We start from the raw sequence: 24,755 nt of genomic DNA, 5'->3' as shown, positions 1-24,755 counted from the left end.
TTGCAACGACCCCTCCATTCACTGCAGACGGGTCCGGAAAATATCTATACAGCACGCAAGGCCGACATTATGGGTAGGATTAAGCGAGATCTTTGAAACACAGTAAAACGAAAATCAGAGAGAAGAAAAATGGCAAATATGTTCGTCCGTGAGGCCACCCCGTGCAGCTAGACTGTACTCGGTCCTGCTTTGAGGGACCTAGACCCATTGATAACCATTTCAGACTGACTCCGCGGCCTTGGTCATCGTCACGTCCGCCCCCTTGTCATCCACATGTCTTTCCTCGAACCTGCCGCTGTTTGTATCCGACGCAAGACCTTCGAGAACGGTCGTGCCGTCATAGCGAACCGGGAACAATAAATGAAGGCCGTACGACAGTACGGCAGCTAAATTGCCAAACGCGAGCAAAAAGGGGTCGGACAACGTCGCTCTCGGGCTGTCGTTTTGGATATAATTGGCGTGGATCACTAACCTAAGAAAAAGCCCAAGACGAAACTAAGGCTGAAAACATGTGACCATCCCTCGCTGACCTTCAGCGACGGGTTCACAGAGCTCACAAATCCGGGCATGCTACACGGAATGTCAAATCCCAGCTTTCTGGAACAGTATAAAACAATATGAGAGCTGCTGGTGAAGAACGAGCACTTACCTGGGGAACACAGCACAGACCCAGGCGACGACGGTCCGCCAGTTGACGCCATAGTTGTACCAGTAAATGGACTCCTTGACACCATCATAGAGGTCCGGTACGTGGAAGCGGCGATGCTGAATCAGGTAGAAATGTGTGCAAAGCAGGCCGATCATCGGGCCCAGAAACACGGCATAGGCGGAGAGAACCGACAAGAATCTGCCAGGCCGAGCATTAGTCATTGTCACATGAAGACTCCGAGCCCCCCCCCCCCCCCCCCCCATCGCCAAAAGAATGTGAAGGGAGAAACTTACGTGGACCCTGAAGCCAGCTGCTGCCATGGGTTGGGCAGGACGCTGAGAGCTGCGAGGATGTATGCTCCGCGACGAAGATTGATGTACTTGGGGAGCACACTTGCGACGTCGAGACCCCCAGCGAGGACGTTTCCGGGAACGTTGATGGATAGTTGGGAGAGCATGAACACCACTGCCAGGAAGAACGTGGCTGCTCGTGCGCCCGACCCGCCCTGGTCCTGCATGGCGGCGAAGAGCGAGCTCAAGTCCCATAGGGCTTGTCCATTACCGTACTCTGGGCCAAGCAACATGATGTTAGCATGAGTATATCGTCTTGATCGACATGGGATTGTTATTGCCTACGCTCTTGGGTGGCAGCAGTGATGAAGATGCCAATGGTGCCAATGGTCGAGGCACTCAAGTTGAACGAGATGAACTGAGGCCAGGTGGCCTGGCTAGTCTTTCGTGCGAAGCGGGTATAGTCGTTCTGGTTCAAGATTCCGGCCGAAATGCTCCCAATGACTGCCATGATTGAGTTGCAGAGGGTCCAGCCCAGCTTCGATCCTGAGAGCACCGACTCTCCGCCGATGACGGACCCGAAGCCCCGGCTTGTTGCGATGGCCCATCCAAGCAGAGCGAAGAGGGCAACGACGACAATGACTGAAGCCCCATGAAAGTAAGGGCGCAGCTGAGTGGGCTTGAACCATATGAAGACACAGCAGAAGACATTGAAGATAAAGTACCCCACAAACTGGGAGGATGTGATGCCAATGTTGTCCGGAAGCGTGTTTGGGATTCGCGCGTCAATGTCGAGCCAGATGGCGCGAAGGCATATCCACACCATCTTGCCACCAATGACGGCCTGGACGCCGTACCACACAACTGAGAGGAGGATACGGTTGAGGACAGGGAAGTAGGCGCCGTACATGCCTAGGGTAATTTTAGTGACGCTACTAATGAAGAAGGCATGAAGAAGATTGGCAGACTCACCCCATACACTACGGGAGACTATGGGGTAGCCAAGATGGCTGGTAGCCCCCGAGAAGGAGTTGAGCACAGCAAAACCGCTTGCGAGGAAGTTGCCGACAAGGATGGCAATGAGCGCCTGCCACCAGGAAAGTCCCGCGGCCAGCATGGACGATCCGGTCTGGTACGTGCTGATGTTCATGTTGACCAGGAACCATAGCTGGGCATATTGCAGTGCATCTTTGTCGCCAGGGCATTGTCAGCAAGCACAAGCAACATGCGGGCCTCCAATCATTAGATGCACGTCGCCTCCCAATGGAAAAATGTCGTACTCACCCCATGTCTGCCGCTCTGGAGGCACAGGCCTGAGGTCGTCATTGATCCATTTGTTGATCTGCTGATCGGCAGGGAGTTCCAGCTTGGTCAAAGCCCTGGAGAGTCTGCCCATGGTGTCCGTCTTGTCCTGAGCGTGAAGTGGTGGATGGATGTTGCAGTCTGAGGGTGGGAGTATTGGCGATGCTCCCAAGTTCGGCAGATGAGGACCGTCGATGTGACTCGGGCCAGACCGATATATGGGACCAAGAGGTCCACTTGGTGATATCTGGAGCACGCAAGCACCCGACGGTTGGAGTGCGGCCGATCCTGGCTAGGTCCGTCATGGGGGAAGCCTCCACATCACTGATAACACAACCCAGTGGCGCCGGCCACAGCTCCAAGGCGCTGGGTTGGATTGGGCAATGCCGCAAAAGGAAGGCCTCGCCGACGGCAAGCCACCATGCGGGGTCGGAGCAGCTCGCCACTGTGCCGCCGGCATGGTGTGCCGACCCTGTGCGCCGGCGGAGCTTGTCGTTATCATGTCTTAGCGTGCCTTTGCCAAAACAGACAACCCATCTGGAGATGCGGCATCGAGTGCGAGCACCACGTGCATAACTTGATCGTTGTTCAGACCAGCTCAATCCACGACTCATATGCAAAGGCGCCACTACATGCATGGGTTGCGAAGGCAGGATTTGCAGGCACACCTTGACTCGACTTTGATCAAACTCCATCAGTTTTCAGAATGGCAGTAGGGGCACACTACCGCATTGGTGTAGACGTTGGTGAGTTCTGAACACAAACGTGCCGCCCCTGATCATATTAGTCTAACACGGAGCCGCGCAGGTGGGACGAATACGGACGCTGTCATTCTTCGTAGGCTCTTCATGGATCCCGTACATTGCGCCATCTGCAAGTGACTAATTGCGCACCGCCAGACCCGGGGGAATCGTCCGAGCCCAATCGCGGCATTCGGAGCGCGTTCAAGACGCCAACCACGCCAGATGTCACGGAGGGGATCAAGGCGGCTATCCAGGGTGCCATAAACAAGGCAGATGTTACCCTGGACAGCATTGCCTCAGTGATGATAGGAACCACGGTTTGGCATCCCCGACCGAGTAGAAACGTGCTTCGAGACGGTCAACTAATCTCTCACGCCCTTAGCATTTTATCAACGCTGTTGTTCAAGCAGACGAACGCCACCTGCGGCCGGTGGGTGTGATGAGGATATGCGGGCCTTACACCAAGGAGAACCCGGCATTTCTTGACTTCCCCCCGATCCTCCGCAGAATCATGAGAGGCCACGTTTCCTATCTGGATGGCGGGCTGGAATGTGAGCATATCGTACCTTGTGCCCAGGCGTGCGGGTTACTTCGCTGACATGTGGCCCTGCAGTCGACACGAGGGAGATCATGCCCCTGAATGAGGATCAGATCCGCCAAGAGTGCGCTACCCTCCGCTCCAAAGGCATCCAGGATATTGCCATTGTGGGCATCTTCTCTCCACTGGACATCAAGGGCCTGCAGGAGGAAGCAGTCCGCAAGATCGTGCTGCAAGAGCTGCCCGACGCAGACGTGGTGCTGTCCAGCGAGAGTATGATGCAGCCCTGGTTTCCCAGCTTGCACCCTTCAGCGGTAAATGGCGGACTCGAACAAAAGCTAAGCCTTCGTCATAGTTGGTCAACTCGGCTACCTGGAGAGAGAAAACGCCACGATTCTCAACACGTCAATCTTGAAGTTCGCAAGGTCCACAATCAAAGGCTTCAAGCAAGCCATCTCCTTGCTGGGGCTGACGTGTCCCCTCTTTCTAACGCAAAACGACGGCACAATCATCGACGCGCTGCAGGCAGAAAAGTGTCCGATCAAGACGTTCTCCAGCGGCCCCACAAACTCCATGTCTGGGGCTGCCTACCTGTCCGGTCTAGACACGAGAGGCGCTTGGCCGACGAATGCACAGGTCATTGTTGCCGATATCGGCGGTACGACGACGGATGTCTGCGCCCTGTAAGTATCTCTCTTTCTTCTTGATCGGGATGGGCTGTAAGGATATTGTAATGGAATTCTAACATGGCTGTGGTCAGCCTACCGTCAGGCTTTCCGCGACAAGCCGGGACCTGGGTCGAGATTGGTGGCGTGAGAAGCTCGTTCTCCATGCCTGAAGTCTTCTCGGTCGCCCTGGGAGGTGGCACCAAGGTCGAGGTAGACTCGGATGGAAAAGTCCACGTGGGGCCCGAGTCCGTGGGCCACAGGTTGATCTCTGAAGGCCTTGTCTTTGGAGGGAACACCCTGACTACTACCGGTACGTTTTGTTGTTTACCAAGACGCACCATCATGAAGAAGTGGCAGCATGCTTATAACCGTACACGCAGATGTTGCTGTCGCCCTCGGCAAGGCGAATATTGGCGACGCCAGCCGGGTTAAAGACATCCCAGTCGAGAAGCTGTCCCAGGCACGCTCGCGCATCAAGAAGCTTCTCGAATACTCGGTTGACTCGATGAAGCTCAGCGCTGATGACGCCACCGTGATCCTCGTTGGTGGAGGAAGTGTGGTGCACATGGACGATCTGGAGGGGGTGAACAAGATTATCCGACCGCAGTATGTATTGTCAAATTCCTCTTCATGACCTTTGGCTCGGGGATAGAGGTACTAACGATGCTCAATTTATCAACAGGTTTCACGATTGCGCAAACGCGGTGGGTGCAGCCATCGCCAAGGTATCGGGGCAGGTCGATACGGTCGAGGTACTCGAAGGTCGGGACGAGAAGGAAGTCGTGGCTGCTGCATGCGAAGAAGCCAAGCAGAAAGCCATTGAGGCCGGCGCGGACCCCCTGTATGTCGAAGTGACCTCCGTGGAGAACATGCCTCTCGAATACGTAGCGATGAAGGCGACCAGGTTAATCATACGCGCTGTGAGTTTGATGCTCGGTTTATGTTTACCGAGGACAGTCTACTCACGAGACACACAGGCGGGACCATTGTCCAAGACGGCACTGCTGGTCAGCGGGAGGTACGAATCTACGACCACGCACGCCGATGATATCACCGAGCATCAGAAGGCATCGATTATGAGCAACCAGGAGAAGCACGCATCAGACTTCATCGTGAGCCCATCGGCCTCGGTAGATATTCGTGACTACAGACCAGAAGTCGACGAGAAGGGGATTTGGTGGGTGTCCGAGATTGACTGCGAGTTCCTTGCCACAGGTTGCAGTATCCTTGCTTGCGGCGGAGGCGGCCCTGGATACATGTGCTATCTAGCAGCTCGGGCGGCTATCCAGCAAGGGCACCGGCTACCCATCGTGGAGGCAGATGACCTCGATCCTGACACATGGGTCATGGGGAGCGTATCATACGGGTGAGTGAGGTATTGGCGCATGGGAAGACAGAACAAGTCGCTGACGCGCTCTACAGTGCACCGACTGTCACGACGGAACGCCTCCCCAGTGGTACAGAGGCAAAGGACGCGACAGATGCGCTTCTGACTTGCTTCCCAGGCGTCAAGATGGGAGCCCAGATTGCTGTAAGCCCTCTCGTCCCTTCTAATGTGGGTATCATTTCGTTAATTGGTGTTCCAGATTGAGATTGGTGGCATGAATGGCCTGCGACCGCTGGTCACCGCCACGGATTACAACGTTCCCACCATTGATGGTGACTATATGGGTCGCGCCTATCCACGTCTATATCTCATGACGCCGTTCCGTGAGTTGAATGCCCTGCTAGAGGTCAGTCTCTCACTACATATTGACAGAGTGGGTAGTCTTTGGAGAGTCTGCCACGCCATGTACCCAGGCCGATGGCAACGGCAATGTGGTGACTGTGCACAAGGCAGCCGACTTCCACGCCGTCGAGCGTATCCATCGCAAGGCCGGACTGGAGCTCGGGCTTTTCAGCCAGCTGGTCTGCCCACCCATGAACGTCAAGCGTGTCAAAGAGGTCGGAACTCTTGGAACTACATCACTGGCTTGGTACATTGGCCGTGCCGTCTACCTCGCCAAGCAGCGGAAGACAAGTATTATGGACGCGATCGTAAGTGCATGGGCATCACACCTTCCGAGGGCGATCGCGCGTGCCTAGTCTTCCGAGCTTTCACTAAAAACGTTTTACAGATGGAGGCCAACCCATCCGGACGCATTCTGTACACTGGCAAGATCATCTCCCTGACCCGACATGTCTCCTCGGGCGGCTACACAGAGGGTCTGGTGGAACTCAAGCCCATCGGCGCCGACGAGCAAGAGTACGGCGACACTGCCCTCACTGACACACGTCACATGCGTCTTCCTTTCCAGAACGAGTATCTGTACGCCGAGCTCTTCAACCCTGGCCAGAGCACCAAGGACAGAGGCGAGATCCTGTGCACGGTGCCGGACTTGATCTCGCTGGTCGGCACGGACGGCTACGCCCTCGGCACGCAGGATCTCAGGTACGGGGTCCGTGTCACCGTCGTTGCCTTTACGGCGCATCCTCACTGGTAAGCATACATTTGCAGATGGTCTTGACGGCAATCCCGGTTCGTTCGAGGCTGACCATAGAATACGTTGCAGGTACACGGAGAAGGGAATCGAGGTTGGAGGTCCAAAGGAGTTTGGGTACAAGGACTTGGATTTTGTACCACTCGGGAAGCCCTACTATGAACCGAAACGGGTGACAAAGGAGTTCAGACCCAGCCGTGCTTGAAACGCTATATAAATCTTGAACACAATCAGCTGTGAAATAGTCACCTGGTCAATACAGCGTCCTTTTCCGCTGTGGGCTATCCTTCTTCACTTCAAACACCTCTATGCGCCAATCAGCTGAGCCAGATTGACCACACTGACACTGACCCGATTGACCGAGCTCGGGGGCAGCCACCCGCCACCGATAATGGCCAGCCAGCCCGGGTTGCTCTTGAACACGGCCAGGCCACGCGAGTACGCGTTGGGCTGCGGCACGGCATACTCGACCCAGGCACTCGGGTGTCCGAGGGCGCGGTTGACAAAGATGTTGGAGGGGCTGCCACCGCTGAGCACAATGGTGCCGTTCGTACCGCCGATGGGCGTCCACACGACGAAAGGCGAGCTCACGGGCGCGGTGCCCCGAGTAGAGACGAGCGGGATGTTGGGCCCCGCGGCGTTGACGTTCAACGGGTCGCGGGTCAGCCGGTAGTTGACGCGGCACCCGCCGCTGCCGCCGCAGATCTCGTAGGCAAAGATGAACTGCCCGTTGGGGAGGGACGCGATGGTCGGCATGCCCGGGCGCGACTCGTAGTTGTTGTCGTCGACCACGTCGTTCACCACAGGTCCCCAGGAGATCAGGTTGCTCGTGACCTGGTGCGAGAGCTTCTGGCCGTACTTTGGATCGCGCTGGTCGGCGTAGTAGCACACGAGTTGGTTATTGTAGACCCTGGGGTTGACAATGTCAGACATGACAGCCGCGTGGAGTGTGGTAGGGGGGGGATGAACTTACGCCAAGAAAGGCTCCCATACGGGGGTCAGGCCGTTGTTGGGACGAGCCTCGCCACCAGCGGCAACGCTGCTGGTAAAGGTCCAGGTGGCGCCCCCGTCTCTGCTGGCATAGACATCGATCTTGGTCTTGCTGAGATCGGTGGGGATGCTATTACCGGCAAGGAGGATGGTGCCAGCAGGGTAGTTACCAATAGCCTGGGGCAGCTCGTAGAGCATAGGCTGGTAGCGCAGGCCCCAGTTGTTGACAGTGTCACGTACGCGACCAATCTCGGTCCAGGTCTGCCCGTTGTTGGTCGAGCGGAAGATGGGGAAGTAGACCAAGGGTGGCTCGGGCGAGTAGTTCTCCCAAGTGGCAAGCAGGGCGCCGCCAGTGATCTGTATCGCGCGGGCGTACAGGACGCGCGGGTCAACCCAGCCGGCATTGGAGGGTGGGGAGAAGATGGTCAGGTCGGAAACAGTCTGCGTCTGGCGCTTGTCGACGGGGGTAGGGCTGGCCAGTGTCTGTTGCGAGACGAGACCGACCAGGCCGAGGACGGCGGCCTTGAAGAAGCGCATCTTGAGCGAAGATCAGACTGCGTATGAGTCCAGACAGCAGCAGGGAGAGCGGGAGAGACACGAAGCGGGGACTCGTGGTGCGTCAGAGCCACTTGCTGGTATTTGCGGAGTCGACCACGGACAGCTTTATACTGGCAGCTGATTTCTTCGTCCCCGCAGCCAAGCCGGCTGGTCGCGTGTAATGCCGTCATTGACGCCGTGAACTTTTGCACGTGTCAATTGCCGGGCGCCACTGGGATCCAGGTAATCCGGGGTTGTCCCCAGGCTGTGGGGAACCTGGGAGCATCTGGGGAATCCTCATCGGCGCGGATCCCAGTCGGTGCGGCGGGCTAGCATTGGCCGAGTGGAAGCCCGGTCCCTGCCTATATCGTGTCTTATGCCAGGCCCCATGCGCGCCAATGCCTGAGCTTCGTCACTGTCAGGAACGCTTGGCGACAGGACGAAGAGTCAAGGATCAGCTCGGCACGACCGGGCAGGGCAAGACCACAGCCAAGCTGAGCATGATTCTTGACTCGGGAGTGCAGGCGTTGCCTGACCATGAGACCACGCGACCACGTTTTCACGGCTATGTGCCGAGGTTCTTACCACTCAATGCAACCCTAACGTGCAGCCTGACAGGTGACGCCTGCGAGAGTCAGAGGAGTCCTCGAAGTCTAAAAATGCAGCAGCAGCATCATGTGATCACAACTACCCTGGGAATGCAAAAGCCTGCAGTGTGGAGTGACCAATCTTCATGCAATATCCCTGTATATTCCCTTCTCGCCAGTGATGTAAAGAAGGGGTACACTGCGTCATTTTGCATACTTTTATGCAGGTACGAGAACAGCAGAGTCTAAAAATGTGTTGATTGCGCTTTTGAACGCTGCAAGAGGAAGGGCCAATCACGCCCGGCCAGGAACTTCTTCCTTTCGGGGGTTGAAAATGAACCAAATATCGAGTGAACGATCAGAATCGCCCTTAAGAAAGGACGAAGTCTCCAATGGCTGTGCCTCCTGCCCCCCACTCCACCTGCCTATTTCTATCTCCGGTAGTACCACCATGTCCCTCCAGCGGCCACGGCTGCAGGTAACACATACACCCCAAAGTTGTAGGCGATACTGCGCCTCGCTCGAGCCAAGATCGAAGTGAACTTTCCCTCCATAACGGCAGACTCATTCACCTTGGGGAAAGGCACATCCGGAACCGGCTTGCCCAGAAACTCACACAACGGCTCCCAGCCCGAACCCAGCTCGTACTCAAGCAGCCTCTCGGGTGGTGTGACCCTTCTCACCATGGCATAGTAGTCGCGGTAGTGGCCCCGCGCCCCGGACCGCATCTCCTCGAGCGTGCGCGCCCCAAACCAGCCTCGGATCCAGCTGTGGTGCACTCGTGCCACGGGCCCGAGGAACCACAGGTCTATGGCAGCGATGATGTTGTTGGCCGGGTGGAACATGGGTGCTGCGATGATGCTGTCGAAGCTCCGGAACCAGCTCTCAATATCGCGCTCCACGAGGATGACCTTGGCGTGCGGATACGCCGCGACCATCTCTTCGGCGAAACAGACGGCAGGCATGTCGGTGACGGCAGCGTAGTCGCCTAACGGAAGCATTTCGTCCAGGTGCTGCCGCTGCTGCTGCGCGAGAGGCGACAATCTGTCCTTTTCACTAAACTTGGCAGTGATGGCGGCCTCCCAGCGAGGGCAGTGGTCGACATGGTCCAAGAGCTCGAAGGCGTGGTACACAGGCTCATCCAGCAGGATCCGCAGAGCTTCACGTATGGCTGATATTATCCAGAGGCCGACAATAGTCAGCAGGCCTGCGCGCGCGCGTTCAGGAACGTGAGAATCACTCACAAGCAGTGCCGGTGCGGGGCATGCCCAGTGATAGAACTTGCATTGGGACGCGGCGGTCTTTCGTGGTATTCGCCATATTTTCGTCTTCGCTCGGCAAGTGGATTTGGCTGATCTCAGATGTGCTGTCGAATCAATTATGTGTGGATAACAAAGATGCCGAGCCTATGTGAGAGTGAGAAATCTGGCATTATTGACGTTGTCGTTGGGAGGCAGAGCGCCGCTCTGAGTCGTTCTCAATCTTCAGATAAGCGCTAAGCCACAGCCGCTCCACACTCAAAGTTGCTGGACCAATATATCCTCGAGAACAAGGCTGCGACAGTAGTGAAGTGACATGGAATAGTAGCCCAATAGGGAATTGTAGCCGGATTGGGAACAATGCACATATTACTCCACTGCCGCGCCTTGGAGCACATCTCTGTTTCAAGTCTAAATGTCCTTCTCCGGAGCCGTGGCCACAAACCCAAACGAGGTGATCTCGGTCCCTTCGAGACCTGCGCGATTGTTCATCTCCGTCAGCAGTGTCGCCTGGCGGAATCCTGCCTTCTCCAGCACCCGCCGGCTCGAGTTGTTGTGCTCCACAACCAGCGCGACCACCCGATCCTTGCTCACCACGCGTACGCCATCCGCCCCGACGACCGGCGTGTCCTCCTCGATCGTACCTTTGGCGACCTCGATCTCGACCTCTGACCTCGGCAGCTTCCACCACGCCTCGAGCCACGCGCACAGGAACTCCGTCGCATATCCTCTGCCCCAGTACTCCTTCTTCAGCATATAACCGATCTCGGGCCACCCCATGCTCTCGCAGAATATAGTAAACCCGCCGGACCCTACAAAGTTCCCCGTCTGCGCCTCGTAGATGACCCATCTGTACGTCGTCGCGTCGTTGGGCGGCAGCACCGGGCTGATATGCTCCAGTGTCTCTGCCAGGTCCTTGTCCGTCAGGCCTCGCCGGCTGGAGTCCATGACTTCGCGCTGGGTTCGGAGGGAATGCATGTCCTCTAGCACGCCCGGCGTAAATGGCCGCAGTATCAGGCGCTCTGTACGTATCTCTTCGCGTCCCTCTGACACGAGCGGCAGCGGTACCGTCGGCAGGTACGTGCGGACCTTGACTTTCTCCATCTGATGGTACGGGGTTCGATCGTCTTGATGGGGTGCTAATATAAAAGCAGAGTTGTTGCTAATGCATAGCTCGCTCTGTCGGGTTTAGCTCCTTACCCGTGAATCGCTATTAAGCACTCCCGTTGTAGTCTTTGACTACCCAACGGTATCGATCTGAGTACCGGTATGTGTAGTAGGTCAAGTGAGAAGTCGAGATGTCCACCAGTAGTCAATCGTAACAAACCGTGTCCTCAGTCAGGCTGCAACTCACCCTATGACTCACTTGACATACATGCCCCATTAGACCATGGCAGGTGAGGACACGGCATAGCCAATGACAGCTGCGCCCGCTTAGCCCCCCTGAAGCGACTCTTTAGTCCCCCTCAGTCGTGCAAAAGCTTCAGCTCGACAGCATCACTGACTTCCAAGCGACACATCCGTCTAACATAATCATGAGCTTTCTGCTCCGTCGCAGCTTGATACCGTGGTCTCCTGTGCAGATATGGGCTTGATACCAAGATCCGGGCCACATATTCGCTCGCGTGCACACGAGCTTCCGGTATTCATCGAGCTTGTGTATAGAGGCCGGACGGGACACTCAAATTCTCGGTCCTAGGGTCATAATTGCTTGTGACGTGGACTATTGGCTGATATAGAGCTGTTTGCCAAACACGAGTTTGTTGGAAGGGAAGGGGCAATCCCGCTTCTGTGACAACCATGTGCTGTACTCAGCGGGCACAGTCAGGAAAATCAGCAGCGCAAGTGCTGTCCTCAATGAATTTAAACTTCAAATGGAAGCGTTGACGTGGCGTCGCTGTTGCGGTATGGGTGAGACATTGCGAGGTGGCTTCAGACCGGGTATGCTGGCTGCGAGAGGAGCGGGCATGGGTTGCGCGTACACATTGCAGCCAAAATAAAGGCGCTAGCCGTGTTCACATCTTGCGGGCGCGATGTTCAGTCCCGAATGGCGAACGGCTGCGGCGAGACTCGTCGACCCCAGATAGAAGAGTGTCGTCTGGCTACCTTCAGCTGATGTTCCCAACCTTATTGCAACGCGGCTGGAACAGCCATCGGCCCCTCGTCTCCAATACTACTCGCCAGAGCAGCTGCCGGGACAGAGGTAGGAGAGCATATGACGACCGGCATGGAACGGCAACACTGCTGCGTCACTGTGTGAAACATGTCCATTCCTTCGGGTCTCGGCTCACATCAGTCCTGATCAGTCATCCACACGCCGTCCAATTGCCGCCATTGCCTGGCGAGTGGGGAGTTGCCGTTGGTCGGATTGTGCATGACCTCACCTTGTGACAGCACTTTCGGGTCTGGACGTGTCGTTTTTCTCTCCAGGAAAGCCTTCCCAAGGAAAGACTCCTCAGGTCTCTTCTTCACCAAGCCGTGTGCTTGCCCCGTTTGTGGCCAGCCGCAGGTACGAGGCGGGTCCCGACCGTTCGCCAAGACGAGCCACACCCGCAGCTGGCTCGAACTAAGTTGAGTGCTAGTCGTCACGGAGGCTCCCTAACCGAGCCTAATGCTATCGACAAGGTTTGACGGGCGGGCGGGCCTAGTCGCACCCGCCTGAGAATTTGGCCGTCCAAGGTTGCGGCAAGATGGGCGAGAGCTGTCTTGCTGAACTTTGCTGCTCGGCTGGAGCACTCCCAGGTCGGGCTGAGCGGCACGTGGCGAAAGATGCACCCGCTCCCAAGGGACTACTTTGACGTTTTCTCAGCTGCGACGGCGGTGTCGGCTGCTACTACAGGCACAAAACAAGACAAACCCCGAAGAATGTGGCTGTTATTGCCTCGCGCCCCTTTGCTGGATATGGGCCGCCAAGTGGACTTCCCACCAGCGCGAGTGAGACACTTCAGGCGGTTCACGTCCATCCCGAGAACTCGCTCAGCTAGCGTTGCTGCTCCAATCACAGCTGGCTCTGTGTGTCTCGCTTCCCCCTTGATGGGGCTTTGCCTTTTCGACAGCCCGACGGACCAACACTAAAGTGGCTCGCCCTTGCATGATGTGCAGGCACTGGAAACTTGCAAACCACGCAGCCGGGCCCTCTCTGGCATGGCATCTCCGCTTATTCGTGGCGTGCCGCGCGACAAGGCGGACACCACCCATATAAGAGAGGCATGGCAGCCTCCCTGCGCAGGTCTTGGCAATGGCTTTTCCCGGTCATCTCGTGTTGATTCCGCGCACCGTCAAAGCGTCATCGTTTCGTCTTCCACAAGTAGACAACAGGCCGCGTGGGTAAACAAAACCGGGTATCCCCATCCAACGTCACCATGAGAGTGCTCCTCTCCACCACACTCCTGCTTGGTCCCCTGGCCGTCCTGGGCGCTGCCGTCGTCCGCCCACGCCAGGGAGATGCCGCTCCAAACTCGTATATCGCCGTCCTGAAACCCGAGACGGGCGTCTCCAGCGCGGGCGCCGTCGTCCAGCAGGCCGTCGCGCAACAGCAAGGTTCCGCCGGCGCACCCGTCACGATCGGCAGCTTCACCGCGATCCCCATCAGCGGGAGCCAGTCGGCAGCCGCGGCGCTCGCCAGCCTCCCGCAGGTCGCCTACATCGAACCCAACTACAAGGTCACGACGAGCGCCATCGTCCGGCAGCAGAACCCGCCAAACTGGGGGCTCGCGCGCATCTCGAAGCGCAAGCCCAACGTCAACAACTATGCGTACGACGAGCGCGCGGGCGCAGGGTCGTACGCCTACATCATCGACACGGGCATCTACACGGCGCACCCGGACTTCCAGGGCCGCGCCACCTTTGGATACTCGGCGATTGCCAACCAGACGGGCGACGGCAACGGCCACGGCACGCACGTGGCGGGCATCGTGGGGTCCGCGACGTACGGCGTGGCCAAGAAGGCGCAGCTCATCGCCGTCAAGGTCCTCGAGGACGACGGCACGGGCTTCACGGACGGCGTGATCCAGGGCCTGCAGTGGGCTGTGAGCAACGCCCAGGCCCAGGGCCGCGTAAAAAAGTCCGTCATCAACCTGTCCCTCGCCGGGCCCAAGTCCCGCGCCCTCAAGGACGCGACCAATGCCGCCGTCGCTGCGGGCGTCTTCGTCGCGGTCGCGGCGGGCAACGCGAACGCACTGGTCAAGGGCTTCTCGCCGGCAAATGCAAAGGACGCGTGCACCGTCGCCGCCACAGACATCAACGACAACCGCGCCGACTACTCCAACTTTGGCAAGCTGGTCGACATCTTTGCCCCCGGCACTGGCATCGTGTCGACGTGGAAGGACGGCAAGACGGCCACCCTGAGCGGGACGAGCATGGCCAGTCCGCACGTGGCCGGCCTCGGGGCCTACATGCTGAGCATCGCCGCGTACAGGACGCCCGAAGAGATGTGCAAGTATCTCAAGTCGATCGCGACTAAAGGCGCGGTGAAGAATGCGGGAATCACAAAGAACAAGTTGGCGTACAACGGGGTGAATAGCGACAGCTAAGCACCAAATAATCTCAAACCACGGGCGTGAGGCAACGTGCGCACGACTTGTTCATTTATAGATACTTTATATACAAATTTTCTGTGGATTAATCACCATATCAAGTTTTGTTCACCCTCTCTGGACACTTTCTGGTTCACAATCATCAGACGAATGCTTAGTATTCGTGGTTTGGGCGTTTTTTTTGGAAAGTAACCAGCGACGGACACTCGCCCTCATATTGGCTGAGTTCCGCATTCTTGTCCTCCGACAGCGTTTCTGCACACGGCAACGCCTCCTCGACTCTCAATTTTCGCCCTGCGCCCTCCCGAGCGCCTATTCGACCCAGTACTCTTTGTGATAGCAAGGATTGCAGACTAGACCGCCCGTTCGTCGTCGAATTGTGCAGCCCTCATTGCTGCACTGCTTCTTGGGGTCCTTGGTGTGCTTTGCCAGCTCTCTCCTTTCCTTCCCGAGTTTCCACTGCTCGGGATGCTTCTTGCGATATTTGTGCAGGCGATTTGAGCAGCTACTGCAGAGCTTGGTACCCTTGCTCTTGCGACGGAATGGAAGCTTGCCACGCTTCTTCCTTGCCTGGCAAGGTTCTCCCAGGCACTGCCACGCTGGGTCGCTGGTAGTCTTGGCGTCTTCAAGTCGCTTCTTCTCAACGTTCCAGCCGGGATCTGCCTTGTTCTTCGAAAGCGATCATTGAGACAGCGACTGCATCTCCTGTGACCCAGAGCCTTCTTGAAGGGCAACAAGCCTTGGATCTTGCGCTGGGCGCAAAGCTCTCCGATGCACTGCAGCTTGGAGTCAGTTGTGCATCGCGCGTCCTCGACTTGTTTCGACCATGCAGCCCTGGTCTCGTCGTCAAGGTCGTTCAGCAGCCGTCGTTGACATGGTTTGCAGAGCCGGTTATACTTGACACTCAGAGTTGCCTTCTGTCGCAGTCCATACTGTGGAGGCAGACCACGACGCGCCTGGCGCTCAGCACATCCGTCAGCCTCGCACTGCTCTTCATCGACATCAGTGCAGCTCTCGAGCGCTTTGGTCGTGCACTCTGTGCACAGATACGTGGAAGCACCTTCACCGCCAAGATCGGAGCCACACCGCTCACAGGCAGTGGGGTCTAGATCTCCGATGGAGAATAACTGCTTGAGTGGGTTGGCAAAGTTGAGACGTGGCATGCTTGGAAGACTGTCTGACGTCTCCGAGCGGCAAGGATCCCAGAGCTGGCGGCTTTCTGCGTTGTCAAACTGGTCTCGGCTGGGTTCTCTGGCCATTGTGCCCCAAAATATGCACCAGAAAATCTCGGCAAGAGGCGACAGCGGTTTGACGGTAGGGCTGGCGCGTTCAAGAAGACTCGGTGCGAGTATATGCGGCCTCCGGCCGGAAGTGACCTGTGCGTGATGCGAATGTGGCTTCAGGTCCTTTAAGCAAGACCGGTTGAAGTACGATCGGTGATATTCAACCAGCGGACACCAATACCCCATTCTCCCTGAACCCTCTCCCAGTGTACGGCTCAGCGACGTGGTTCGCCGAGTCTTGCAGTAGTTGGGCATGGCATTTCCTCAGCAGGTCGAGGTAGATGCCGAAACTCAACTCGTTCAGGTCGAGCTTGCATTCGCAGTTGAGGAGATCCTCCATAGCGACATCTGGCTGTCCTGCGAGCTCCAAGATCTCTGCGGGAGTTGCAGCCACGATCTCGTCGCTAACGACGTGTGGGTTAGGTCGACGCATCGCAAGGAAGAAGCAGTATGTCGCCGGCGCAGTATTCTCGTCTTCGCGCTTGTGCCATGGAATCCGACAGACGCGACGATGAGTGACACAAATGAGCCGACGCATCAACGCGGCACCGCGAGCCTGGTTCTCCGACGGGCCTTCTGGCTTCGCGGCCAAGTGATCCACGTCCGGATATACTTCTAGGACGCTGGCTCTGAATTGGACATACTGGTTCCTGGTGAGCCGGGTAATCCGCCCCTCTCACTAACAATCCCTCCTTCGAGAGCCTCTTGTTCGCCGGCGTCACTTGAAGCGGGGCGCGACTCAGTTCTTCAAGTTCTCGGTTCAAGCCTTCTTCGAGCCTGTCAAATCCCTCATCTTTTATGACTTTCGCGGTCACGATGGCTGACATCGCCAGTTCCCCGGTGCTCTTCACTGTCGTGGTCATTCTTGTCGCCGGAGATCCTGATCTCCGAGGTCGTGGCTATCGCTGTCCAGATCGTCTTCGTCTTCGTCATTCTTGGCGTCGTCGTCCTTGCTATCAGACGAGTCGTCTTGACACTCAGACTGGTCTTCTTCGTAGAAATGGACACGGCGTTCAGATTTCTTTCTCACATTTTCTCTAATTGAATCACACATTAGGGGCTTCGGGGCGCTTTCAAAGAATAGCCGGCCAAGATCACCCACATTTGTGTCGGTCGAGCCATAATTCAGTACAATGCCGTACATTTCCGACTACCAGATAAGGAGAAAGCTCAAGTCAAAAGATTGAACGCCGATGCGCCAAACGTTAGCCATATACAAAGTCTCATGAACCATGAATGACATCATATGAGGGTTCTTGTACGTCTGTAAGTAGAAATAAACAAAATGAAGACATCCCTCCCTTTCCTCACTAATCCGCGGATATATAACACGCTGATCTCTGTGTGGGCCGCCTTTCCTCTCTGTCGTGCTGAGGATTTTAAGCATTTATGAGTGGACTCATGGTTTAGGGGTTTAAGTAGGCTTGATGGATAGGCTATCACAAGGACAATTCAAGCGTATTCCATGAAGGATTTGCGCGACCCGAAAGAGCAGACTCTCCCATGAGCTACAAAGGTTCTGAGACCAGGACGAATCGACCCAAAAATGACCACAAGCGTAGTGCTGATCGAGATTGGCAAAGCGCACAACATCGTGACGTTGAGGCATATTGCTGTATGAGACATCCCCTGAGGTCAGCTCATGCTGCTAACATTAGCCTTGTGTGACGCACTCAGTCAGATTTGCTTCTCCTTCACAACATCCGATCGTGACGAAGCCGGAAAAGATGCGCACGCTGGTGATCTTAATCCAGCGCGTTTCTTCCGAATCGGGCATAGATGCTGTAAAAGGCGTGTGTGGGTGAGACCTCATGTAGATCGTTTTGCTTATGCACTTGTCTTGGCATGCGTCAAGCGCGGAGGCGGAGGCGGGTAGGTAGCAGGGGGTGGTTGGTCCGCGCGGGACAACGTCAGCATCTGGGGATAACCGCACGTAGCGAAGCAGCTGTGAAAGGACGGCCCTGAACACGGCAGAACGCCGAAGACCTCGCTTTCTTCTGCAGGTGGAAAGGCTCGAGCATCTGTGCCTCCTTGAGCTCAAGTCTCAAAGACCTGCGTACCTACCTATGTACGGACACACGTGCGTGCTGTCGATCCCCCGCACGTCGACAGGCCTAGACATGCGTAGAAACCTCGACAAGAACAAGTATGAAGGCAGCGCTCACTCCTGCACAATCTTAGACGCTTCAGGATCCATCGCCACTAGGACGCAAAGTCCCCGCTGATGATATTAATGGCATACTATATCAGCCAAGACGCTGGTCGAAGGAGACAAGGCTGATCCTCCACATGCTTGATCCAAATTGACAGTGGAGCTTGGCCTGCTGGTCTCAGGAAAGAAGGCAAGATCTTCCAGGCCAGCGTGACGCCCGGGTATCTGACATGCGATTAAAATAGAATTGCCGCCCCCCACAGCCACTCCGGGGGCTCTGGAGAAATCGCACGGGGTGACGTCAATCCAAGGCTGGACCCCTGGCAGCTGCGTGCTGATCGTCAGCCTTGCCCCCTGGTAACACTCGCGGCTGAGCCAAGCCGTGACGCAGGCTCACAACCGTTACTCCCAAAGTGAAGACTCTGTGCTGATCGTACTATTCCTTGTGAAAGTAGTTGCTGATCTTGCGATTCCTGTCTAAGTGCCTGCGGAGCATTGTGTTGTGCGCAAAGACTTTGCAAGCTCGTCCACAGTTGGACCGCGGAGTATAAAAAGATCAATCGCTCCTCAGCTCCTAACAACTTTTTGAACAGCATCACAACACAAACATTGCAACTTCCATTCATCGTATCTTTCACATCTTCCCTCACAGCACACGCCCCAGCCCAAGGCTTCTGAAAATTAACAACACCCAACCTCAGCACCAACAAAATGCGCGCCTCCATCACCACCATCGGCCTCCTTGCCCTGACCGGCGTTTCTGCCTGGAAGACCCAGATTGAGCACAGCGAGGCCTTTGCCGAGGAGCTTATGCGCGATTCCGGGTACTCCCTGGAAGACCTGGAAGGTCTCGTTGACAACATCGTCGACCAGTGCGATTCCAACGGTATGCCACCACCCCCACCGCTATTCTGACATCGTAGCAATGCACTAACGCTCGGAAAAAGGCTGTGACGTGAACCGGGAGTCATGTGATAACGCGTTCTGCATCAAGATCGACGGCGACAACTCTGGCAGCGACACGGACGGCATCCAAGACACCGTGCGCGATTTCATCAAGAAGTCGATCCAGACCGAGGAGACGACCGACTCGGGCTGTACGTCCTCGGGCTGCGCCTTCGCGCCCGCGCACTACTACCGCGTGCCCGAGTACACGTCTCTGCAGCGCACGGGCGACGACGGCAGCGCCAACGCCCTGTACAAGGTTACCTGGTCTGCCAACGACCACAGCGGCACCTGCGACGACGTCTTCAAGGCCCTCGAGGCCGCGATCGGCCTGGTCCCTGGCGGCTCGCTCTTTGGAGCCGTCACTATTGCCGCCTGCTAAGAGGCGGCTGGATGATGAGTGTATAAACATAGTTGTATCATAGGCGTGGAAGTTTGCTGATGGAGGAGGGTTTCAGGGGCATGTATCATAGCTCAATTGACTCGATTTACTCTTAACAAGGATATGGTCCGGTCTGCCTGGGCAATGTGCATCAACTGACTTGCATCTGCCCTACATCGTGTGCTGGAGCAACGCGGGATTCTCTCTGATCATGGGAAGAACAAGCACCCAACGACCAAAGGCAGCCCACCGCCTACCAGACTCTGTGGTATTGCTAGCGAGGCTCACTATTTTTGGGGATGGCGATGGGTTTGACGGGGAAGCCAGTAACGATAGCGCAAATTAGTGTAGCCGCAATCGTGAGGGATTATCTGATCAGGGTATTGTTGATTAAATGCCTTACTGTTCTGGACATGGAAATGCAAAACTGAAGATGTGTCGAAAACTGCTTGGATTAGTGCTGTGTGTGTCTCTAGCATCTATGGAAAAACATCGCGATGGAATCAATTTATGGAGTACCCCTTGTACTAATTGGCACTATGATCAGGCCTATCCAGACTACCCTGACACAATCGAATCATTGTGCCTGTACAGGGGCTACTGTTGCTCTCTACCGGGAGCGGCTGGGCGACCAGCATCCGGGATCCCGATCCATAAAGGCATCAAAGCCAGAGCGGGGGTTGGCGGAGCAGATCGTGCGACAAAAAGCCTAATCCGAGCCAAACAATTGTAATCGAGACGATCGACGATGAAGACATCATGCGCCTCCTATGTTGTGTCATCGCGCCTTGCTCTATGGCTGGGGGCCGCAGGGGTTTGTGTCTGCCGATTAGAAGCCGTTCAGGTACCTGACTCTGGGTAGTCGGCCGCCCCCCTTCATCCAGTAGGGGTTCCGGGCATTCCGGGCCTCTTCGCTCATCTCAGTCTTTTCTTCCAGCCACCACTCTTGGATGCGCTGATTTTCCTTCTCGAGCCATCCAATACCATCTAGTTGCAGCCCGCGGAAGCGCACGCGGGCCTGCATGAGCTGGAAGCCCAGCCTGTTGTCGCCCATCCTTGGATCCAGTCTACGGTTGCGGAGCATTCCCATGATGACGCTGTCTGATTCCCGCCTGTCGAGGCCGGTCCCCTAGAACCGATCACTCTCATCAGCGACGAAGAGTGAGTTGTTGCCGCTCTCAAGCAGGAGACAGCGGAGCTCCTCGGCCACGGCATTGGCCGAGCCAAACTTGAGCATGACGCCGCGCATCATTACCGACTCGCAGACTTTCTGCCAGCGAGGGACCATCTTGGGTGACTCCTTGTACGATTCTGCCAGCTCCTTGATCATTGAGATGTCGTGTTCTTCCTCCATGGCCAGGGCGACTGGCTGCGCGCAGTGGAACTGGGCCCGGTGCCACTCGTAATATGCCCGCAGCGAGTGCCAGACCAATCCGGGGAACTCTGGGTCGACGATTCTGCATTCGTCGTAGTCCATGGTCAAGTAGCCGTTCTCTTGTGATGGCTTTGCACATATCTGGAAGTCCGGGACAAGTGGCCGCTGCGGCCATGAGTTGCAGTCTGCCGTGAGAAAGAGAGAGCCGATGAAGTCGCTGTGGCGCTTAGGAGATCCTCCAGGAGTGTACAGGACAGTAGTATGATGGGCCATGCTGTGAACATGTGAGCGTCGTTTTCCCCAAGAGCAATTTCGATGAAGTTTTCACCTTCCGTTCAAGCCAGTCTCGGAGGACGCCATTGTCAATCTGTCGAGGTGCGCGCGTTGACTGTCACGGACGAGCTGCTCGTGATATGTGGTGTTCTAGTTGCCAGCGCGAGGATGTGGGTGCTCAAGATCTCGTGCAGAGATCGTTGCTGTCGGCAGAGAGTGAGCAGAGAGGGTTGGCAATGGGGTGAAGGTGCGAGAGAAAAGATGCGCATGAAGGAGCCTGTGTTGGTTGTGAATGTTGACAGTTGTGCCGTGGCCCACTCAGGAAGAAAAGCCAGAGTGGGGTCAAAGAAGTGGAACCTGGTGGCTCGAGCCTTGCGTTCACGCCAAAGGGTCAACGAGATGTCACCTGCCTAATGTCGGGTCGTCCTTCTTGTTGACCACCTCGAGTGTGAATTTATTCCAGGCGTCGCTAGAAAAGGTCGCTTCCTTCCGCACCTGATCTTCCATGGAAGTGCTGAGAGAGCCATATAGTAGCCGACCATCAAAGAGGCCCGCAAATTTGTCACGAAGCTCCTCGTATGTCTGCGTTAGCAGATTGGCTGGGACGAAGTAGAGCGACGGCTGGAATTCGACGCGAGGTATTCCGGCAGCTGGGTCCTTGGCTGCCTCCCACAAACTGTGTTGGTGGCGCCAATGCGCCCAAATAGCTAGACCAGATGTAATGGTTTTGCCGCTGCCAACATCGTTGGCCAGCAAGCACGATCGCAATGCCGATAACAGCATCTTCATGATTTTTGTCGCGTCGCGTATCTGATGGGCGCGGACTCTCAGTTTGCCTCGCTTGTTGAACTGGAGGTTGTCCCAGCGCGGCTTTCCCTCGTCCTCGACCTCGCTGGCAATGCCAAGGTTACTGACGCAATCTTCGTATTTGACATCCACAGAGGGCAGGCCGTTCATTAATCTCGATGTGCGGAAGTTGTGCCGAATTACGACGTCTACAGTGTCCAGTGCCTCGGCTGCTGTCTGGTGGCTGGTGATTGCAAGCTCATCGGCGATCCGCTCCGCAGTGTCGCTCTGTAGAGAGATGAAGCTATCCTGCTACTTGACGGGTACACGACGATCGAAAGCTTGCCTCTCTTCCTCTGATATGTCCTCGACCTCTTCCACGCGATACTTTTTGTTTGCGTGGTGGATGATTTTCAGAAGATTAGCCTCGGAGATGGGTGCGACGTCCTTGTTGACAGTGAGCTGGAGCGATCTCGACGCGTTCGTCTTACTCCCCGAGCCGCCGCGCCGCATGATCTCTTTGCGGTGCAGTGCGGCTAAGTTGTCAAGGTTGCTGAGATATTCGATGCGACTTGTGATGCCCCGATCGTGCCTCGCGATTTCGTCGGCGACGGCAGTCGCATCCTGGCATTCACCTCAGCTTCGGGCCGGTAGTCAAATCGGGCAACATAGTCGCCCTCAACCCAAGTAGATCAACGTGGCAATTGACGCACGAGATGGTTAGTGGCTGCTTGGCCCAGAGCTTCAAACAGAGCCATGTGCCAGGCCCACTTAGTATTATGGGCGGAGGTGCTTCGCTACAGCCGAATCCGAAATCGGTGTCTCCTTTCGCTGGACACAACTCTCTCTGCGCACGGTCCACCTTGTCTTGGCAATGCCGACTGCTAGCAGGACCGTCGGGCATGCAAGAGAGCCACTTCGGGTCCCGGGGACTTGGCGAAGGATCTAGGGCGCCTCAGGACTACTGTCCAAGCGCGTGTGGGTCGAATCATGGCCTACTAACATATGAGCGCACGAGTCATTCCCAGAAAATGGCTTGCCCTCCTTCATCCACCACCGACCTGTCAACGCAATGGCGACAGACTTACAAACAAGCCCTAGACTTCAGACACTGTCGAATCTACCTCAAGAAATTATTGAGAACATTTGTCGACGTCTGTGCGAGAAATGCGACCACGTCGCAGATGGCCTCTGTGAGCTTTCGAACTGCCACGAATCGGCAGACAGGAGAGCCCTTGCGTCGCTCTGTCGAACCTCCAGGACCGTCGCGCGGGTCGCGCAACCACACCTCTTTCACGTTGTGCGCCACATCACCAAGGTGGAAGAACTAACTCGCACGCTGTCTGAAGATGCCCGGCTCGCGGGGCTGATCCGCGTCTTCGAACAGAGCAGATACGTCTACTTCCGGGAAATGGAGACGAAACCCAGCCCCCTTATCGGACTCTTGACCCAGCTCGACATATGCGACGACAGAGACCCATTCCCTGCTAGTGGGATTATCGGTAGCGAACGAATCAAGTACATCTTTATCCAGCTTGTCATGATCTACGCAACTCAACTCGAAAGACTGAGGTTGGACATCAATGGTGATGCTTGGTCAGGCTTCGATCTCGACCTCCTGTCGGCAAAACTAGATGTGCTGAAGCACGCAAGTGGCGCAGCCGAGGTATTACCGCTCTCCCGTGTCAGGACGATTCATCTCACCACTCAATGGGACTATGGGATGCCATTCCTTTGTCGTGCCATCCAAGTGCTCTTGCGAGCCACCGGAGCGACAATCGAGCAGCTGGTCCTACACAACATTATAGCTGAATATGATACAGTGGGAGACTGCATGCGCGACGTGCGACTTCCCGGCCTCCGCAGACTGGTCTTGTCCGAGTCCGCCTTCGACCGCAGCTCTCAATCGTCGCTGGCATTCCTGCTGCAGATATGCGAGAGCGCACACAACCTCGAGGAATTTCATTTCAGCGCCATGGCGGTCTTTCTCGGGGAGATGATTGACGCACATGCCACGGCGAGCGACTTCGTCGACTGCCTGCAACCCTGCCGCGAGACGCTGAGGGCCCTGACTCTTGATCTCTGCAGCTACTCGTCGCAGCTACAGTTCGAGCCTTGTCTGCCTGCAGGCACACTGGCCGGCTTCTCCCAGCTCCGGGAGCTAGCACTCGAGGAGACTTCGTTCTGTCAGCGCAGGCGCCAGCAGCCCGATGCGGCGGGCCTACCAGCGCACACCTGCCTGATCACCATGCTGCCGGCCTCAATCCAGCGGCTGGTGATCCGCCTGTGGGACGGCTCCCATGTATGGGGCGACCTGCGGGAACTAGCCCGACATGCGGCGATGGGCGAGTTCCCCAATCTTGAGGATATCAGGGTGCTCGCGTCGGCCATGGACATGGAAGACGGTCATAACCCCCCAAGTCCGGAAGACTTCCTCGAAGAGTACACGAGGGCGTCCAGAATGGTTCAAGGCGCATTCGCAAGCACGGGCATCTCGTTGACCGTCACGCACTGTGATCGCAACACGACCACGAGCAGTGAAGTCGACATGCCGTGGCTGAATTGGCCATGATCGCTGCATGCTCTTAAACCGCGGTAGCTCTTCTGTCGGCGCTTCTAGGTCATCACAAACCCATCTGTCTTCTCTGGGAAGGAGATGTACTCATGCAAGTACATACAAGGCAGCCTGAGACGGACGGGTCGCAGGTACACCTACCGATATGGTACACTATCGAGCTCCTGCAGGACGTACATTATAACATATGACACCAACTATGGCGATGACAATACGCCAGCTGATATCCTACCGCGTCAGAATTTTGGCATTCTGCCGCGACTACGGACACCACCATGGCAAGGACCGTCGGGGCGCGTGCTGCTGGAACGCCGAGTCCATGTCGAAGATGGTGCGCGAAAAGGAGACCACTCTGGCAGGCGGTGCAGGCGAGACTCGGTCAGCGCATTAACAGTCAGGCAGTCAG

The 24,755-nt window shown here is 56.4% G+C and overlaps 10 protein-coding genes across 10 annotated transcripts; 4 read left to right on the top strand and 6 right to left on the bottom strand.

Annotated features, from left to right (window-relative positions):
• Positions 1-219: 219 nt before the first annotated feature.
• B0I36DRAFT_295204 (permease for cytosine/purines, uracil, thiamine, allantoin-domain-containing protein) lies at positions 220-2,455 on the bottom strand (the record flags this gene model as incomplete). The annotated part of the gene is made up of 7 exons (XM_046151845.1): positions 2,224-2,455; positions 1,912-2,127; positions 1,285-1,851; positions 943-1,216; positions 650-847; positions 473-570; positions 220-386 (listed from the first exon to the last, which is right to left on the bottom strand). Exons 1-7 carry the CDS (start codon positions 2,333-2,335, stop codon positions 220-222), a joined length of 1,632 nt encoding a protein of 543 aa, XP_046008123.1. The 5' UTR covers positions 2,336-2,455.
• Positions 2,456-2,947: 492 nt separating this feature from the next.
• On the top strand, positions 2,948-6,926 carry B0I36DRAFT_416023 (uncharacterized protein; the record flags this gene model as incomplete). The annotated part of the gene is made up of 14 exons (XM_046162063.1): positions 2,948-2,987; positions 3,141-3,301; positions 3,367-3,535; positions 3,598-3,795; positions 3,878-4,205; positions 4,283-4,500; positions 4,571-4,796; positions 4,873-5,110; positions 5,168-5,556; positions 5,613-5,721; positions 5,777-5,900; positions 5,959-6,227; positions 6,308-6,669; positions 6,743-6,926. 14 exons carry the CDS (start codon positions 2,948-2,950, stop codon positions 6,873-6,875), a joined length of 2,964 nt encoding a protein of 987 aa, XP_046008122.1. The 3' UTR covers positions 6,876-6,926.
• A 50-nt stretch (positions 6,927-6,976) lies between these two features.
• On the bottom strand, positions 6,977-8,197 carry B0I36DRAFT_249871 (family 93 glycoside hydrolase; the record flags this gene model as incomplete). Its single annotated transcript, XM_046150507.1, has 2 exons — positions 6,977-7,580; positions 7,644-8,197. The coding sequence occupies 2 exons, from the start codon at positions 8,195-8,197 to the stop codon at positions 6,977-6,979; spliced, it is 1,158 nt and encodes a 385-aa protein (XP_046008121.1).
• A 1,018-nt stretch (positions 8,198-9,215) lies between these two features.
• On the bottom strand, positions 9,216-10,104 carry B0I36DRAFT_249938 (P-loop containing nucleoside triphosphate hydrolase protein; the record flags this gene model as incomplete). The annotated part of the gene is made up of 2 exons (XM_046150513.1): positions 9,216-9,955; positions 10,029-10,104. 2 exons carry the CDS (start codon positions 10,102-10,104, stop codon positions 9,216-9,218), a joined length of 816 nt encoding a protein of 271 aa, XP_046008120.1.
• A 175-nt stretch (positions 10,105-10,279) lies between these two features.
• B0I36DRAFT_162958 (GNAT domain-containing protein) lies at positions 10,280-11,357 on the bottom strand. The gene has a single exon (XM_046148685.1). The coding sequence runs from the start codon at positions 11,145-11,147 to the stop codon at positions 10,455-10,457; it is 693 nt and encodes a 230-aa protein (XP_046008119.1). The 5' UTR covers positions 11,148-11,357; the 3' UTR covers positions 10,280-10,454.
• Positions 11,358-13,657: 2,300 nt separating this feature from the next.
• On the top strand, positions 13,658-14,557 carry B0I36DRAFT_231741 (peptidase S8/S53 domain-containing protein; the record flags this gene model as incomplete). The annotated part of the gene is made up of 1 exon (XM_046149139.1): positions 13,658-14,557. A coding segment is annotated over one exon (900 nt), but the record flags the coding sequence as incomplete, so codon positions are not given.
• A 333-nt stretch (positions 14,558-14,890) lies between these two features.
• B0I36DRAFT_366506 (uncharacterized protein) lies at positions 14,891-16,794 on the bottom strand (the record flags this gene model as incomplete). Its single annotated transcript, XM_046159310.1, has 4 exons — positions 14,891-15,237; positions 15,291-15,954; positions 16,043-16,504; positions 16,687-16,794. The coding sequence occupies 4 exons, from the start codon at positions 16,792-16,794 to the stop codon at positions 14,891-14,893; spliced, it is 1,581 nt and encodes a 526-aa protein (XP_046008117.1).
• Positions 16,795-18,621: 1,827 nt separating this feature from the next.
• On the top strand, positions 18,622-19,340 carry B0I36DRAFT_387113 (uncharacterized protein; the record flags this gene model as incomplete). Its single annotated transcript, XM_046161141.1, has 2 exons — positions 18,622-18,899; positions 18,961-19,340. The coding sequence occupies exons 1-2, from the start codon at positions 18,725-18,727 to the stop codon at positions 19,338-19,340; spliced, it is 555 nt and encodes a 184-aa protein (XP_046008116.1). The 5' UTR covers positions 18,622-18,724.
• A 2,050-nt stretch (positions 19,341-21,390) lies between these two features.
• B0I36DRAFT_387111 (uncharacterized protein) lies at positions 21,391-22,287 on the bottom strand (the record flags this gene model as incomplete). Its single annotated transcript, XM_046161140.1, has 2 exons — positions 21,391-22,062; positions 22,147-22,287. 2 exons carry the CDS (start codon positions 22,285-22,287, stop codon positions 21,391-21,393), a joined length of 813 nt encoding a protein of 270 aa, XP_046008115.1.
• Positions 22,288-22,846: 559 nt separating this feature from the next.
• Positions 22,847-24,346, top strand: B0I36DRAFT_366502 (uncharacterized protein; the record flags this gene model as incomplete). Its single annotated transcript, XM_046159309.1, has 1 exon — positions 22,847-24,346. One exon carries the CDS (start codon positions 22,847-22,849, stop codon positions 24,344-24,346), a length of 1,500 nt encoding a protein of 499 aa, XP_046008114.1.
• Between the last annotated feature and the right edge of the window lie 409 nt (positions 24,347-24,755).

This window comes from Microdochium trichocladiopsis (assembly GCF_020744255.1).
Source record: "Microdochium trichocladiopsis strain MPI-CAGE-CH-0230 chromosome Unknown B0I36scaffold_9, whole genome shotgun sequence".
Lineage (NCBI taxonomy): Eukaryota > Fungi > Ascomycota > Sordariomycetes > Xylariales > Microdochiaceae > Microdochium > Microdochium trichocladiopsis.
The sequence above is the reverse complement of the archived record's forward strand: the minus strand, read 5'-3'. Positions and strand labels throughout refer to the sequence as shown.